Source organism: Erythrolamprus reginae, chromosome Z (genome assembly GCF_031021105.1).
Source record: "Erythrolamprus reginae isolate rEryReg1 chromosome Z, rEryReg1.hap1, whole genome shotgun sequence".
Taxonomy (NCBI): domain Eukaryota; kingdom Metazoa; phylum Chordata; class Lepidosauria; order Squamata; family Dipsadidae; genus Erythrolamprus; species Erythrolamprus reginae.
In genome coordinates this window covers 10,650,238-10,668,762 of record NC_091963.1, presented here as the reverse complement: position 1 = coordinate 10,668,762, position 18,525 = coordinate 10,650,238, and the positions used below count along the sequence as shown (strand labels likewise).

General features: G+C 39.5%; 1 protein-coding gene across 3 annotated transcripts in view; it reads right to left on the bottom strand.

Moving 5' to 3' along the window:
* Positions 1–18,525, bottom strand: part of DPP6 (dipeptidyl peptidase like 6) — a 571,062-nt gene that overhangs the window by 113,423 nt on the left and 439,114 nt on the right. For all 3 annotated transcript variants that reach the window (XM_070728861.1, XM_070728858.1, XM_070728859.1), the window contains exons 4-5: positions 16,597–16,691; positions 14,281–14,355 (exon numbers count right to left, since the gene is read on the bottom strand). In XM_070728861.1, the coding sequence (XP_070584962.1) occupies positions 14,281–14,355; positions 16,597–16,691 (170 nt within the window). The remainder of the gene's footprint in view (positions 1–14,280; positions 14,356–16,596; positions 16,692–18,525) is intronic.

Below are 18,525 nucleotides of genomic sequence, written 5' to 3'. Positions count from 1 at the left end.
AACACTCAAGAGACACCCTGGAAAAATATTTAACAGGGATGAAAAGAAAGGAGGAGAGAGACGGAGATAATGAGACAAACGTAAGTCTCCCGAAAGCTAAGACAAGGAAATATGATGAAGCAAAGGTAGCGCTTAGCTTCATTGTGACTACGGTGGGAGACGAGGGAAGACCGGTATGTTTACTGTGTCTAAATATGTTGGTAGTGGACAGCATGAAGCCAAATAAATCACTTAAACACATTACATCCTAATCACACTGATAAGCTGCTTGAGTTTTTAAAGTTAAAACATGTGGGATATTGCAAACAATCATTCCTGCAGAGAGTTGGGAGGGGGGCAGTGAATTGTTTACCTCTTCCTAGGGGGGAGTATCGTAACAGAAAATAATTGTGAAACACTGATTTAGAGCATGGAATCATAAGGCTGAATGCAACCAGCATGGAGACTTGGTTAGCATGCTGCTATTTGAAAAACATATACAAAGCCATGATATGCGTAAGCCTATCAGAATAGCAGAAATATGAGAATCACATATCACCCATGGTTTCACTTTATGTGCATGGAAGTTGGACTTTGAAGAAGCAGGATAGAAAGTAATGCCATATCTAACCCTGCTCCAGTTAACAGTGGCGTTCCCCAAGGCAGTGTCCTTTATACTGTACATAAATGATCTCTGTGACAATATTACGAACAATTGTGTTCTCTTTGCTGATGATGTTAAGCTATTTAATACTTCTGATAATACTTCTGCCCTTCAAAAGGACCTTGACCATGTAGCTGAATGGTCTAACAACTGGCAACAGCAAATCTCATCCAACAAATGCTCTGTCCTACATATTGGAAGGAGGGAGGGGGGGAGAGAGATGGAAGGAGGGAAAGATAGAAAGAGAGAGAAAGAAGGAGGAAGGGAGGGAGAGAGAAAGAGAGAGAGAGAGCATTGATTCTATGATGAATGGTAATAGTTCAACCGATTTAGAGTGCTTCAGAATATGGAAACTTGCATCATAATTGTGTTAGTTCTGGCTTAAGGTTTCAACTAATCAAACTACCCATCTGTCCATCCATCCACCACTAGAGGAATTCATTTTCATTGTAGGGTAACAGGCATAGTTCCCTCTAAGCTGAGCAGTGAGCAATCGCTCACTTAAAAATCATCATCAACTCAGAGTTTTCCAAACCTGCCCAGAAGCCGAGAGGGAAAGAGTGAGAGGGAAGGAGAGAGAGAGGAAGAGAGAGAAACAGATAGAAAAAAGAGAGGAAGGAAAAGAGAAAGAAAAAGAATGGGAGTAAGGAAGAGAGAAAGAAAATCAAAATCTAGTTTGAAACTAGCTCAACTATTTAAGTGGCATTTTGATATTGATAGAGTTGCCCTATTATGAGCTCACTCTTATAGACACACAGTACAGTATTTTATTTTGAAATTCTCTCAGGCAAAACAGGGTGGGTTTCTTATTTGTTTGTTTGTTTGTTTATTTATTTATTTATCTATCTATTATTTCTGTGCCGCCCAGTCCCGAAGGGACTGCCGCTCAGACACTATACTTTTCCGCCCCCCCCCAAAAGAAAATTAGAGGGAACACTGATAACAGGTGTTGTTTACTTCCACTCATTTCCATTAAAAAAATATCTGAAAGGATCGATTAGGAATGAAAACCCCAGTTATGACTCCGAGTAATGAACCAGAACTTATTTGCCTCTGAGTTAGCTTTATTACTTGCCCAGATTCACTGCAGAAGCGGGCCATAAATGTTCACAAGCTGTCATAAAACGAAATGTCCCAAAAGTGCTTTTTTCTTTCTTTAATTTTTTCACCAAACCTGAACATCCCTATAAACATATCATAGTATCAAAACACCCATAGTTATACATTTCTATCCAAAATGCCATATATTCCTTAATTTGCTCCTCTTATGCTTTTATCTTCCATCTGCTTTCCTTCCATATATCATACTATTCCCCTCCCTCTATCTCCATCTACCTTCCCTACCCTTTTTTCAACTTCCCTCCTCTCACTCTCCCCTTACTATCTACTTTCCTTTCTCCCTCCGAACCTTCCCTGAGTACATTTAATTACAGTGATCCCTCGAGTTTCGCGATCTCGTTCTTCGCGAAACGCTATATCGCGATTTTTCCACCCGATGACGTCACTCTCTTCCTTCCTTTCTCATCTTTCTTTCTCTCTCTCTTTCTCTATCTTGCTTCTTCCTCTCTCACACTCTCTTCCTCCCTCTCTAATCTCTTTCTTTCCTTCTCTCTCTTTCTCTATCTCTCCCCCTCTTGCTGGCGGGCGGCGGGCGGGCGGCGGGCAGGCGGGCGAGCGGGGGCATCAGCGAGGAAGACCCAGGGAAGGTTCCTTCGGCCGCCCAGCAGCTGATCTGCTGGGCGGCCGCAGCAGCAGCGAGCAGACGAAGATCGGGGTTTCCCCGCCGCCCACGCAAAGGGGAAACCCCGATCTTCGTCTGCTCGCTGCTGCTGCGCTGCCGAGCAGATCAGCTGCTTGGTGGCCGAAGGAACCTTCCCTGGGTCTTCCCCACCGCCCACGCAAACTCCACCATCTGCACATGCGCGGCCATGAAAAAAAGGGCGTGCATGCGCAGATGGTGTTTTTACTTCCGCAACCCTACATCGCGAAAAATCGATTATCGCGAGGGGTCTTGGAACGGAACCCTCACGATAATCGAGAGATCACTGTATAATCCATTATATGGTCAGCAGACAAGCAGTTCAAACATTGTAGCCATTCTTAAACTTATATTTTTAACTTTATCCAAATCTTCCGGCATGTTTTTTGGGGATTGTTATGTGTTGGGAGTGGTCTTTAGGCATCATGTAAATTTTGTTCACTGTGTGTGTGTGTGTGTGTCTATAATTCTCTGCTTTACAAGACAAAAGCCCCAGGATCAAATCCCAGTAAGGGTATGGCTAGCCGATGAGGCCAGAACAAGGCCGAAATAGCGCTATCCTAGTCTCCCTTAATTTTAAAAATTCAGCAAAAACATGTTATACACACACACACATATGTATGTATGCATGTCGGTATGTATATACTGTATATACACAATGATAATAAAGTATTTATTTATTTATCATTTATTTTATTTATTTATTTATTTATTTATTTATTTATTTATTTATTTATTTTATTTTATTTTATTTTATTTTATTTTATTTTATTTTATTTTATTTTATTTTATTTTTATTTTTATTTTATACTTCTAGGTCAGTGGTTCTCAGCCTTTCTAATACCCCAACCCCTTAATACAGTTCCTCGTGTTGTTCCTCCCCATAGGTCTAGCACCAATTCTCCCAACAGAGCTTTAGGCTGATTGGCAGGAAGGCCAGAGGAACACCCTCACTGTAAACGCCTGATTGGTCAGATTGTAAAATATGTTCCAAGGCAACCCCAATCATAAGCCTAGCACCAATTCTCCCAACAGAGCTTTAGGCTGATTGGCAGGTCAGATGGAACATCCCCCCCCTGTAAACGCCTGATTGGTCGGATTGTAAAAATAGGTTCCAAGGCATCAGAATAGAAGCTTTAGTTCTTAACACCGTGGGGAAGGGCATTTTTGCCCTTCCCAGGCTCCAGGGAAGCCTCTAGAACTTAGGGAGGTTAAAAAACGGGCCTATTGAGCCCACCAGAAGTTAGGAAATGGGCTGCTTCTGGCCTCCAGAGGGCTTCCAGGGAGGCAATTTTTGCCCTCTCCAGGCATTGAATTATGGGTGTGGGCACTCGCGTACACGCTTTCGGCACCTGAGGGAAAAAAGGTTCGCCATCACTGATCTAGGAGATAATAAATGTTTTAATTATATATCACTCAGGCCCACAAGCATACAATCCACCTAGCCTTTTCTGTTGCTTTCAAAATCAGGATACATTAAAAAGTCAAATTAAGAGAACCAAAACACCTGTCTAATTTCATTTGCCTTGAAATAAGGAAGAGGATCATCTGGGAGAAAAAAAATTAAATGTGAAGAGGCTCTGGAATCACTACGGGGAAATTATAGTCATTTAACATCTTACGGATTCCATTCAATTCTTTCTTGATTATGGTTTCCACCAATCAGTTTAAAGCAGAGGAAAGATTTAGGGCAGTGATGGCGAACCTATGGCACAGGTGGCACACGGAGCCATACCTGCTGGTACACGAGCCAGAGGAACACCCTCACTGTAAACGCCTCAGCTCCAATGTGCATGTGTGTGCTGGTCAGCTGATTTTTGGCTCATGCAAAGGCTCTGGGAGGGCGTTTCTGGCTTCCACAGAGCCTCCGGGGGATGGGGGAGGGCGTTTTTACCTTCTCCTGCTCCAGGAAGCCTTTGGAGCCTGGAGAGGGTGAAACACAAGCCTACTGGGCCCACCAGAAGTTGGGAAACAGGCCTCCAGAGGGCCTCTGAGAGGGCAGGGAAACCTGTTTTTGCCCTCCCCAGGCACTGAATTATGGGTGTGGGCACTTGCGCATGCACAATAGTGTACATACATGTTTTTTCACCAGCGGAGGGGAAAAAAGGTTCACCATCACTGGTTTAGTGGATCCACTATAAATATTCTTTTGCCCACAGAGTAATTTCTTTCCGTGATTTTTATCTTGGCACGAACGATTTTTAAACAAGTCCTTTCTTTGGCGTTTTATCAGTTTCAACATCTCCTCTTCATAAAGTCAAACTTCAAGGCTATCTCTCAACACATTTTGATGTAAATAGTTTTTTTTTCTTCATACAATTCTGATAGCAGATATTTGATACCAATTATTTTTTCGTCCTATGGAGCTGCAGAAATGTATGAACTTTCTGGCTAAATTTCAACTGTTCCGTATATAATTTGTTCTTTTCACTGAGATAGTTCCTCATTATAAAACCATATCAACATGTTTCTAATAAGCTATCTTATGCTGATGAATGATTCAGAATATATATATATATATAAATATATAAAGATGAGTAAAGATATAAATTGAGCTAAGGGAGGAGTATGGCCTAAAATTAAAAAATACAAGAGATAATGAGAATGTCTGAAAAATAAGCTGTAGCAATTGATTTGGAAGAAAACTGAAAATTAAAGAGGGTAGACCCAGGCAATAGGAGGTTAGGATGCAGCATTAGAATAATAGCAGATATATCTAGAAGAATACCTAGAAAAAATATACCTAGAAGAATAACACAGAGATATAGATATGGAGATAGATAGAGATGTGAAAATGGGAAAAGATATAAGTTTAAGAGTAGCACTGATGTTGGTATGAAGATAGGGTTATGAATTGCTTGTCTGTCAACTATAAAATTGATTAGAGGTACTCAGGGAAGTGTAACAGGGAAGAAGAGGAAGTAGAAAGGAAGGAAAGAGGGAAGGAGGAAGAGGGAAAGAGGGAGAAAGAAGGTAGAGAAAGGGAGGGGAGTAGTATGAAATATAGAAGGAAAACAAATGGGTGATAAAAGTACAAGTGGTGCAAATTTAGGATATTTGTTTCTGAAATTTTGGACAGAGAATAGAATAGAATAGAATTTTATTGGCCAAGTGTGATTGGACACACAAGGAATTTGTCTTGGTGCATATGCTGTCAGCGTACATAAAAGAAAAAGATACATTTGTCAAGAATCGTGTGGTACAACACTTAATGATTGTCACAGGGGTCAAATAAGCAATGAATAAGAAACAATCAATATTAATAAAAATCTTAGGATACAAGCAACAAGTTACAGTCATACAGTCCTAAGTGGGAGGAAAAGGATGATAGGAATGATGAGAAAAACTAGTAGAAATAGAAGTGCAGATTTAGTAAAAAGTCTGACAGTGTTGAGGGAATTATTTGTTTAGTAGAGTGAGGGCGTTCGGGAAAAAACTGTTCTTGTATCTAGTTGTCTTGGTGAGCAGTGCTCTGTAGCGACGTTTTGAGGGTAGGAGTTGAAACAGTTTGTGTCCAGGATGCGAGGGGTCAGTAAATATTTTCCCCACCCTCTTTTTGACTCGTGCAGTATACAGGTCCTCAATGGAAGGCAGGTTGGCAGCAATTGTTTTTTCTGAAGTTCTGATTCTCCTCTGAAGTCTGTGTCGGTCTTGTTGGGTTGCAGAACAAAACCAGGTAGTTACAGAGGTGCAGATGACAGGCTCAATGATTCCTCTGTAGAACTGTATCAGCAGCTCCTTTTGCAGTTCCTTGAGATGTTTAATTATGTATGTTTTGATATTACAATATATGTATGGATGTTCTGGGGGGAAGAAAGATATGACATGTGGCACATGGGCCATAGGTCCACCATCACTGGGATATATAAATGCTCACTGGAGATAAAATTGCACTAATTGATATTTACTTCTGAGGATGCATGGAGTGAGTTGTTTGCATCAGTTTTCCCAGCTATCCAATTCTTTTGGTTTGTTTTTAAAAAAACCCATGCCATCAAATCTCATTAAGCACGAAATTGTTAATATCTGTTTGAATCAGCTCTAGAAATCTTAGTTGGTTAATTATGGGGCTTATAGAGCGCCTTATTGCTACAACTGGAAGCAAAAGAGACAAAACATAAAGAAAGAAGTGAAAAGTTGATATTGGGAGGAAGAAAGCTCAGAATGAGCAGAGAATGAGAAAGGAGCCAAAATTCACACACGGAAAAAGAGTTTCTTCAGGTATTTTCAAAATAAAAGGGAAATGAATCTATAGCAGCCACTCAAAGGCAGAAAAATGCCAATAGAAGCGAAGTGCAGACAGAACTTTTCTTATATTTTTTCACTCTTCTCCAAGAAGATATACATTCTATTAAACATAAATGCAAAAAAGCAAATTAAGTAATGCAAAAAGCAAAATAAGAGGCCGAAGTCCTGCTTGAGACGGATAGAAACCTGACCTGAGAATATCCATTGACTATGAATTAGTTTAAGGACAAGATGGATTACATCCTAGTTTGCTGATGGTCTCTCTGAAACCTTAGGTATCAATCTTTGGTAGATTCTGCACTAGCACTGATGATGCTCCACATGACAGGACGGCAGCAAATGTGGTCCTTATCTTCAAGAAAGAGAAATGCAAGATCCAAGGAGCCATTAGACAGCCAGTTTGATAGCGGCGTCTGGGAAGATTTAGAGCAGATTTTAAAATGATTGATCTGCAGGCACCAGGGGTGGGTCCTTCCGACTTAACTCACTGCCAATTCACTTCCTCCTGCGCCCCGTGAGCACATGTGCATTGCGCTCCATGTGCACTCCATGTCTCAGCAGTTACATAGAAACATAGAAACATAGAAGATTGACGGCAGAAAAAGTCCTCATGGTCCATCTAGTCTGTCCTTATACTATTTCCTGTATTTTATCTTAGGATGGACCTATGTTTATCCCAGGCATGTTTAAATTCTACGAGTCTACGGAAAGGGGCAGCATACAAATTAAATAAATAAATAAATAAATAAATAAATAAATACATAAATAAATAAATACATACATACATACATACATACATACATACATACAGTTACTGTGGATTTACCAATCACGTCTGCTGGAAGTTTGTTCTAAGCATCGACTACTCTTTCAGTAAAATAATATTTTCTCATGTTGCTTTTGATCTTTCCCCCAACTAATTTCAGATTGTGTCCCCTTGTTCTTGTGTTTACTTTCCTATTGAAAACACTTCCCTCCTGAACCTTATTTAACCCTTTAACATATTTAAATGTTTCGATCATATCCCCCCTTTTCCTTCTGTCCTCCAGACTATACAGATTGAGTTCATTAAGTCTTTCCGGATACGTTTTATGCTTAAGACCTTCCACCGTTCTTGTAGCCCGTCTTTGGACCCGTTCACTTTTGTCAATATCTTTTTGTAGGTGAGGTCTCCACTTAGAAGGACTAATGGAAAACACAGCTTCTCCTAATGCCAAAAAATTATTCCCAGCTTATTTTGAGAAGACAAGAGAGAACAGTGGATCAGTTGGAATGGAATGAAGATATGAGATCATTAATAGCTTTGTTATATTTTATGACTATTACCTACTTCAAACTTAAGGATACCCTGGATGATTTCTTTCCTCTTCCATTTGTTAGAAACTGAGTTTCTAACTGCTTCTGCTCATGTGCAGAAGTAAAAAAACAAGAAATTATGACTTCAGTAACTGAGTTGTCGAAGCGTGGAACTCATTACCGGACTCCATAGTGTCATCCCCAAGCCCCCAACACTTTACCCTTGGATTATCTACAGTTGACCTATCCAGATTCCTAAGAGGTCAGTAAGGGGCGAGTACAAGTGCACTAGAGTGCCTTCTGTCCCCTGTCCTATTGCTCTCCTATATCTCCTATACCTTTCTTCTATTCCTATATCTCTTCTTCTATTCTTTCATTGATATGTTCTATTACTATATCTTCTTTTCTATTCTTTCTTAGATATATTTTACTATGAGTTTCTCCTCTATAACCTTCATCATGTATTTTACTATGTGTATATAGATATATACCCACTAAAACCCTCATTGTGTATTGGACAAAATAAACAAACAAACAAACAAACAAATAAAATGTTAATGAAATGGAAGTTATTGGGGACTGGAAATTAAACCAGATGAAGAAATATTGAAAGATCTGGGAATATTGAAATGGGAGAATGTGAAATCACTTTTTTTAATATCCAAGAAGAATGCCAGCGGGTTTTCTGTTGGTCCAGATGGCAAGACATGAAATATTTATGTTACAAGAAGCCAGGTTGGTTAAATGCTAGGAAAATGTTACTTACAATAAAAGCACTTTGACAATGGAAATAATTACTTAGAGAAATGGAAGGATTTTTTTTTTTACATGAATGCTATCGCTTTCTGGGTGCTAGGTTTCCTTACACAGAATAAAAAGCTTGGAGTTGATAGAATGAATTATCATCATCAATTCTAGGATTGAATGGTTCTGCTGATTGCAGCTACAGTAGTTTAACAAATGGATGTAGGAAAGGTACAGGGATTTTTTTTTAAATTTCAGTGGCAATCTTTCTAGCCATTCATAATGAAAGCAATTTAATATTCTCAAGTTGTATGACTACAAAAAAAAGGCTTACTTTTATTTGCTGTTTGGTGTTTTTTCTATTTCGAATTAGAGAAAGTGCAATCAATTTTGATGATCGTAAAGCTTCACATAGTGATATGCAGTAATTAAATAAGATGTTCCACTTTACAGATTGATAGGGTTATATATGGAGAATACACGTCCCTTTACTTCAATATTTTAAAGTCATTATTTAATCTATATAATACTTTCTTAAAGGTTTAAAAGTTTGAGCACAGTACAGCGGCCCCTCTACCTAAGAATGCCTCTACTTACAAATTTTTCTAGATAAGAACTGGGTGTTCAAGATTGTTTTGCCTCTTCTCAAGAACCATTTTCCATTTACAAACTCAAGCCTCCGAAAATGTACCTGGAAAAGGCAGGGAGAAGCCTCCGTGGGGCCTCTCTAGGAATCTCCTGGAAGGAAACCCAGGCCGCAAAAGGCAGGGAGAAGCCTCTGTGGGGTCTCTCTAGGATCTCCTAGGAGGAAACAGAGCCAGAAAAGGCGGGGAGAAGGCTCCGTGGGGCCTCTCTAGGAATCTCTTAGGAGGAAACAGGGCCGGAAAAGGCAGGGAGAAACCTCTGTGGGGCCTCTCTAGGAATCTCCTGGGAGGAAACAGGCCCCCACCCTCCCTGTGGTTTCCCCAATCCCACACATTATTTGCTTTTACATTGATTCCTATGGGAAAAATTGCTTCTTCTTACAAACTTTTCTACTTAAAAACGTGGTCACAGAAACAAATTAAGTTTGTAAGTTGAAGGCTCTTTACCAAGCTGGTTAAATATCTGTCCAATGCAATGTTTGTCAACTTTGACAACTTTAAGATGCATGAATTTCAACTCCTAGACCTCCTCAGCCAGCATCTGTGTGATGCATAGTGTGAATTTTAATTGATTATATTTGCTTGGGGAAAAATAATAGCTCTGCCATGACCCACAGCATCATATTAGACACATTTATTAAATTTAACAAGCATTTCTATGCCAGTTCTCCTTGCAAAGAATTCTGAACACTGCCTCTTACATGTCAGAGGAGACAGGCCTATTAATGAAAAAAAATGTTTGCCACCTGTATTATTTATTAGCATTTGTATTGTCTAGAGCAGTGTTTCCCAACCTTGGGAACTTGAAGATATTTGGACTTCAACTCCCAGAATTCCCCAGCCAGCGAACGCTGGCTGGGGAATTCTAGGAGTTGAAGTCCAGATATCTTCAAGTTCCCGTTGGGAAACACTGCTCTAGAAAACAAAAAAAAAGTTATGTCCAATGATTGGGTTTAAATTCCTTGGACATTTAAGCAACTAAATATTCATGCATGCTGATATATCAACATGGGAAGAGAGGTATTATAATTAATGAGCTATTTCAACAGTGAAAGGTACTGACATTTATCTTCTGTTAAAATTCATAATGATTAAGAAAGTTTGGTAAGAAAGTTAAACAAGGAAGTCCCAAAGGGATTTTTCAGAAGGCAACTGGCCTTTCTTATTTTTCTTTGACGATGTTTTACTTCTTATCTAAGAAGCGTCTCCCAAGGTTTCCAAAAAACTAAACATTTTCAAAGAGAAACAAGAAAGTCCAAGTGCCTCCTAAAACTGGATAAATGAGAATCTATAGACTTTCAAACAAAGAAGATTAAAAATTCTGGCAGCAAAGTCATAGCGCTACAACAGTTTTTGTCTATCTAAAGAAGCTCAAATTCTGAGTTATGGGGGTTGGACGTCCGTTCCCATTAATCCTCCAGCCAATGGCTGTTTTGGTGATGCACATGGAACTGAAGTTCCCGAATACGAGGGTTGCCCAGAAAGCGATGCACCACATTTCTTTCTTCAACAATTAATTATTGAACACAATGAAACTTACACACAAGAAAGAATGGTGTTTCTTCTACACTTCCTATTTTTTCATGTAATCTCCGTCCTGTTCTATGGCCTTTCTCCAGCGAGACACAAGGGTGTGTATGCCCTGCCGGTACCACTCCTTGTTCTGGTCACGAAGCCATTTCTGCACTGTGCGAATCACCCCTATGTCTTCTAATGGCCTCACCCTCTATGCCCGGCGACTAACCGTACTTCTGTCGACTGCAGATTCTCCATAAACTGTGCACAAACATTTGTGAATATTCCCAACAATTTCTTTCTCCGCAGTGATAAATTCAATGACGACATGCTGCTTGTGATGTACAACACTTACTGATGCCATTTTGAAACACTGCTGCAGCTACGCTATCTGTCTGAAGAAATGCAAAATTTACACACACTCACTCCTGACAGTTCAAATAATATACAGTGGTACCTCTACTTAAGAACTTTTCTAGATAAGAAATAGATTTTTTTTGCCTCTACTTAAGAACCATTTTCTACTTAGGAACCCAAGCCCGGAAAACTTTCCCAAGAAATTTGAGAGTGGCATGAAGGCCCGGCCAGTTTCCTGCCATTCCCCCTTTAATCCTGGGCTGCCAGAAGAGCCTTTCGGTGGCGCTTAAGGAGGCTCTAGCAGTCTAGAGAAAACAAAGCATTTTCCTTTCTCTGGGCGCTTGGAGAGGGAATAAACCTCTGCCAGCGCCCAGAGAAAAGAAATGTTCCCTTCGCTCTGGATAGCCCAGAATGAATGGAGCGTTTTCCTTTCTCTGGGTGCTGCCTCAGAGTCCCTCATTTTTTTAAGCCTTAAAGTTTTGGATTTTTTTTAATTCCCCTCACCTCACCTTCTTCCTTCGGCAGCGACTGTCCTCCTCCTCCTCCTCCCACCCAAATTCCGAGCTTTTATTTCTTTCCTAATGGGTTTGCACGCATTATTTACTTTTACATTGGTTCCTATGGGAAAAATTGCTTCTACTTAAGAACGTTTCTACTGAAGAACCTGGTCAAGTTCTTAGGTAGAGGTACCACTGCATATCTAAAATTTTGCATTTGTACTATTATTGTAGACTGAGGAGTGTGGTGCATTACTTTCTGGGCGACCCTCGTAGAAGCAATAGGTTGTGAACAGATGTTTTATGGTTTTCATAACCAAAGGACCAGCAGTTGCTTGACCCACCAGTGATACTTTTTATATTTTGCTAGAGGCAGACATCTAGCAAAATTTTGTATAAATAGGGATTTCTCATCATAGTTACTAAATCTAGTCCTAAAACCAAGGGTGACATTTATGCTACTGAAAAATAAGAAACAATCTTCAACTTGAACTCTGCACCTGATAATTCCGTAGGCAGGATTAGGCAGTTCTCTCAGCAGATAGAACCATTTTGATGCTCATTCCTAACTATAGATCGAGATGAATCCATCAAAGTGACGAGGTGTCCAGCCAACAGTTATATACCCATATTTTTTTTCTAATTTAGCTGGCATATATGTAAATGCTTCAGCAAAAATAACAGTTGTAGGACCACCTCTTACATCCTTTTGGAATAATTTTTCATTCCAAGGGATGCCCCATTTTACCTTCTTTAAATTAACAATCCATTTCTTTCTTGTCATGATGTTGCTATTTTTCCTTTCTTTTATGCTTTTATTTCCATTCCTTGAAATTATTACACACTAAGTTAACTATGGCAGTTAGAAATGAAAACGAGTCTTCATTTAACAATTGTTGGGATCCCTTCTACAGTTGGTTAAATAATAAAATGAATTGTATATATTTTATTAGATACAAATCTGGTATAAAACCTTCCCTTTTTTCCAATAGTTGTAAGAGATATTAGTTATTTAAATATGAAATATACCTTTTAGTTTTAAAATCTTTATACCGTGATTTATTCAACGCTTGCTTCTACCTATCCATACTACCATTTTTGATGTAAGGTAATGAGCTACTGAATTTAAAACTAGTTCATATTCTTAACACAGCTCCACCGTACACTCGCCCACCCTTTTCTTCCTTTCTATCTTCTATCTTCTCCTTTGTTTCTTTCCTACCTTCTTTCTTTCTTTCCTTTCTTTGTAAGTTTATATGTTTACTGATTGTTGTATTTTTATACTTTGACATATCATTTAAATTCAGTCAACGAAGCAGTGGAAGTGAGGTGCCGGTGCCTGGAGGCTGTTGGGGCCTGGATGGGTGTCAACAAACTCAAACTCAATCCAGACAAGAAGGAGTGGCTGTGGGTTTTGCCTCCCAAGGACAATTCTATCTGTCCGTCCATCACCCTGGGGGGGGATTATTGACCCCCTCAGAGAGGGTCCGCAACTTGGGCGTCCTCCTCGATCCACAGCTCACATTAGAGAAACACCTTTCAGCTGTGGCGAGGGGGGCGTTTGCCCAGGTTCGCCTGGTGCGCCAGCTGCGGCCCTATTTGGACCGGGAGTCACTGCTCACAGTCACTTATGCCCTCATCACCTCGAGGCTCGACTACTGTAACGCTCTCTACATGGGGCTACCTTTGAAAAGTGTTCGGAAACTTCAGATCGTGCAGAATGCAGCTGCGAGAGCAATTATGGGCTTCTCTAAGTATGCCCATATTACTCCAACACTCCACAGTCTGCATTGGTTGCCGATCAGTTTCCGGTCACAATTCAAAGTGTTGGTTATGACCTATAAAGCCCTTCATGGCACCGGACCAGAATATCTTCGGTACCGCCTCCTGCCGCACAAATCCCAGCAACCGGTTAGGTCCCACAGAGTCAGCCTTCTTCAGGTCCCATCGACTAAACAATGTCGTCTGGCGGGACCCAGGGGAAGAGCCTTCTCTGTGGGGGGCCCGACCCTCTGGAACCAGCTCCCCCCTGAGATTAGGATTGCCCCCACCCTCTCTGCCTTTCGTAAACTCCTTAAGACCCACCTCTGCCATCAGGCATGGGGGAACTAAAACACCTCCCCCTTGCCCATGCTGTTTTGTTGATTGATTGACTGTGTGCCTGTTTTTTATATATATTGGGATTGTTTTATGAAATTACTAATTTTAAATTGTAATTAGATTGGTGGGCATTGGATTTGTTATTGTGTACTGTTTTTTATTATTGTTGTGAGCCGCCCCGAGTTTTCAGAGAGGGGCGGCATATAAATCCAATAAATCTAATCTAATCTAAATCTAATCAAATTCACGATGTAATGTATTAGGTCTCAATTGTCAATTGTTATCATTGTCTTTTATGTATTTATTGTATACTTGTAAATAAAAACTTTTTTTAAAAAAAGAAGTTATTACACACAATTATATATAATAAAGCCCTGACTTCAAGACCAATCATTTTGGTAGGAAGCTTTCTCTATCTACCATTTCAAGAAACCACCATTAAACTGAAAGCAAAATAAATACGGTCTGCTTACTTACCGGTACAATGTCATAGGCAAAGAGTCCATACTCTCTGTCTGGTGAAACTTCATACTTAATAGCTTTTATAGACACCTGAAAAATAAAACAAAATACAGCATCTCAAATAAATACCTTCTAATATTAATTTAATTTAATAATTGCCACTCAATATATGAGGTGACCCTGAGTGGCTTACAATGTTAAAAATAATAAAACGATGTAAAAATAGGTATATAATAAAAATAAAATACAGTATAAAAAAGAGATATGCTTGTATAACTCTTACCACAAGCCTAACATTGGTCTGTTTCCTAAAAACTGAAAATATATCTGTTTTATTTTATTTTCATTTATCCAATTTTAATATGCATGCATAACTTTTACAACATGCCTAACACATTAATATATTTCCTAATATCTACTTTATATTTTAATCTGTCTTGTGAGAGTTAATATTTACTTTAAATGCAAAGTCCTGGGCTTGCAACGGTCAGCCTAACTTGAATTTTAAAAGCCAATTGAATTTTTGAATTTGATATAATGGATGATGCACAGAACCCATAAAGTAAAATCTAGGAGAAAATTAACTACGAAATTAAATAAAAGGATATAAAATTTGTGTTTTTAGCCAGTAGGAGATATCTAAGAATGCTTGACCAGGGGAGGTTTTATACAATGGCTTCCTCAGGGTTCCAGAATGTAAGATATAGAATAAGATACTTAAATTCCAGGATGTCAGATGCCAGTTCAACGATAGGAAATAATTCCTAATAAAAAGAGAAGTTTAATAATGGACGCAAGGTTAGGGTCCACCATCTAGCAAGGTTAGGGTCCACCCCTTCCTACAAAAGTTCGAGTGAAGTTAAATAGCCATCTTTAGGGAGTTTTTATTTTTGGATTCTGAAATTGAGCAAAGTTGAGATTTATGGACCAATGTTAAATGGTTCTTTACCTTGGCAACTTAACAGGTTAGTTCCTACAATTCCCTGGCCAGCAAATGGGTGCTGGGCAATTCTGGGAGCTGATACCTCTCCCCCAGGCTTTCTTATATTTTATGTTTGGTATGTATGTGCTGTATAGTTTTTAAATTGTTGGGGTTTTTTATATAATTTTATTATTAGATTTGTTCCATTGTTGTACTGTTTTTATTACTGTTGTGAGCCGCCCCGAGTCTTCGGAGAGGGGCGGCATACAAATCTAATAAATTGAATTGAATTGAATTAAAGTTCCCAAGGTTGAGAAACATTGGCTTATGTGATCTCTCTATTACGTTAATATAAATATTGCACACACAAAAAAAAATCAGGGACATTTTAAATTTCTAATTGAATTGAAAATAATGTAGCAATAGCAACAGCATTTAGACTTATATATCACCCTAGTACTTTACACAGCTCTCTGGGTGGGTTACAATATCAGTAGCATTTGCACTGTCAGTAGAGATAGGTTCCTTGAAGATGAACTACAGCATGAATCCAAAACCTCAGAAGGCTGAACTATGGTCTCAGTGACCAACCCAGACTATTATTTGTATATTGCCCCCAACTATCTGGGTCCTCATTTTACTGACCTCTGAAGAGTGGCAGGCTGAGTCAATCTTAGGCCTGTCAGGATCAAACACCTGGCAGTGGGAAGAGTCAGCTTGCAATACCACATTGTGACCACTGTGCCATGAATTTCGTGCAGAATTAATCACAATCTCCCCAGTGATCTTTTGGTGGGGTTAACACTGAATTATATCCTTCAAGTCTTACTTTTAAGGATGGAGGGTTTAGGCTGACCTCAGCAACTGTGGGAAACACATATCACTTGGACCCTGCTTTCAAAAGAAATTCATGATATGAGAGCAAACAGGTGAGAAGAGATGCATTTATTCCTTTTAAAAAATAAATAACTTAGCTTATTCTTTTTGATTGCCAGCTCTTCATTTTACAAGGAGAAGGGTTATATTATTTATTGGAAGTGTTTGGCTAAGAATATTTACAGATCTCAACTTCAACTTAGTAGAGTACAGTTGAGTAGAGTAGAAAACAGGATTGAATAGAGAATAGAAAATAGAAAATAAAATAGAGAATTGAATAGAATAGCATAGCGTAGAACAGAACAGAATATTCTTTATTGACTAAGTGTGGTTAGACACTCAAGGAATTTGTCTTCAGTGCCCAAGCTCTCATTATCCGTACAAAGACACACATATATAGAGCATATATAAAAACATGTGTTTTTGTATTTTTCAGTGTTGTTTCAGTTAGAATATTCAACTTCTCTTCGAGTAACTAAAGACACGTTCTTTCTTAACAGACAGGTATGCAACCTATTCAAGAAGATACTCACAATGATTTTGTTTTCTATTAAAACCGTTGAATGGTTTGTTTCCACATTGTGCACTATCACTGAGCCATTCCGGTCTCTATAAATGAATTCTGTATCTAAAAGAGGAGAGAGAACAGAAGAGGAAGGTAATTTATGTCTACCACATATGGGCCAGAGGATAATTAAGAGAGGACCATAGCTTACTAACAAAACATCTAGCTTACTTTAACAAACGTCCAGGGCTACATTTATTACTTGCCATTTCCAACAGAGGATCAGAAAACCTGTACAGTGATACCTTGTCTTACAAACTTAATTGGTTCCGGGACGAGGTTCTTAAGGTGAAAAGTTTGTAAGATGAAACAATGTTTCCCATAGGAATCAATGGAAAAGTGATTAATGCGTGCAAGCCCTTTTGCCAGCCGAAGCGCCCGTTTTTGCGCTGCTGGGATTCCCCTGAGGTTCCCCTCCATAGGAAACCCTACCTCTGGACTTCTGTGTTTTTGTGATGTTGCAAGGGGAATCACAGCAAGGGAATCCCAGCATCGCAAATACAAGTGCTTCGCTGGCAACAGAAGTCCGGAGGTGGGGTTTCCCAGCAAGGGGAGCATCAGTGAAATCGCAGCATCACAAAAACACCAAAGTCCTCAAAACCCCACCTCCGGACCTCTGTGTTTTTGCGATGCTGCAATTTCACTGAGGCTCCCCTCGCTGGGAAACCCCACCTCCGGACTTCCATTGCCAGTGAAGCACTCATTTTTGCACTGCTGGGATTCCCCTGCAGCATCACAAAAACACAGAAGTCCAGAGGTGGGGTTTCCCATGGAGGGGAGCTTCAGGGGCATCCCAGCAGTGCAAAAACGGGTGCTTCGCTGGCAACAGACGTCCGGAGGCAGGGCATCCCAGCGGCGGCGGTGGGTTTGTAAGGTGAAAATAGTTTGTAAGAAGAGGCAAAAAAATCTTAAACCCCGGGTTTGTATCTCGAAAAGTTTGTATGATGAGGCGTTTGTAAGACGAGGTATCACTGTATACAGTGTTCCCTCGCTTTTCGCGGGTTCGAACTTCACGAATATCCTATACCACTGTTTTCCAAAAAAATATTAATTAAAAAATACTTCACGGGGTTTTTTTCTATACCCCGTTTTTTCCCACCCAATGACTTCATATGTCATCGCCAAACTTTTGTCTGCCATTGCTGATTGGCAGAAATCTCGACCAATCAGTGTTGTTATTGCAAAAAAAAAAAAATTATTGTTAATAAATAATTATGTTTATAAATATTAGGATCACTAAGAGTCTTATTCAATGGTGAGTACCAGTAATAATGAGTAAATGGTTGTTAAGGGAATGGGAAATGGTAATTTAGGGGTTTAAAGTGTTACGGGAAGGCTTGTGATACTGTTCATAGCCAAAAATGGTGTATTTACTTCCGCATCTCTACTTTGTGGAAATTCGACTTTCGCAGGCAGTCTTGGAACGCATCCTCCGCGAAAATCGAGGGAACACTGTACTTGGAAAAGGAATCACCAAACAAAATAGAAAATTTTTATTACAATTTTTCTGAACTAGGATGCTAACGTCATATGCTTCTGAGTCGACCAATTCCTGTTCCACCCTAAGGAAAGAGAGCTACTGTATTTTTCAGAATATAAGACACACCTTTTTCTTCCCTAAGAGGCTAAAAATTTGGGTGAATCTTATTATTTGAATGTAGCTTTTTCCCAAGCTTTGTTTTTCAGACCTAACTAGCTGCTGACGAACTTCACAGCTCTTACCTTGCAGGCTCTTTCATTGTTTCTCTCTGCAAAGAATGTTTTCCAAGCCTTAAGTCTTTGCTGTTTTTTTTTTCCATTCCTCTACTTATTCAGAATGTTTCTTTGTCCTAATGAGATGCTAAGAATGTTCTCAACTCTTAGCGGCTTGCAAGCCCTTTCATTGTTACTCTCTGCA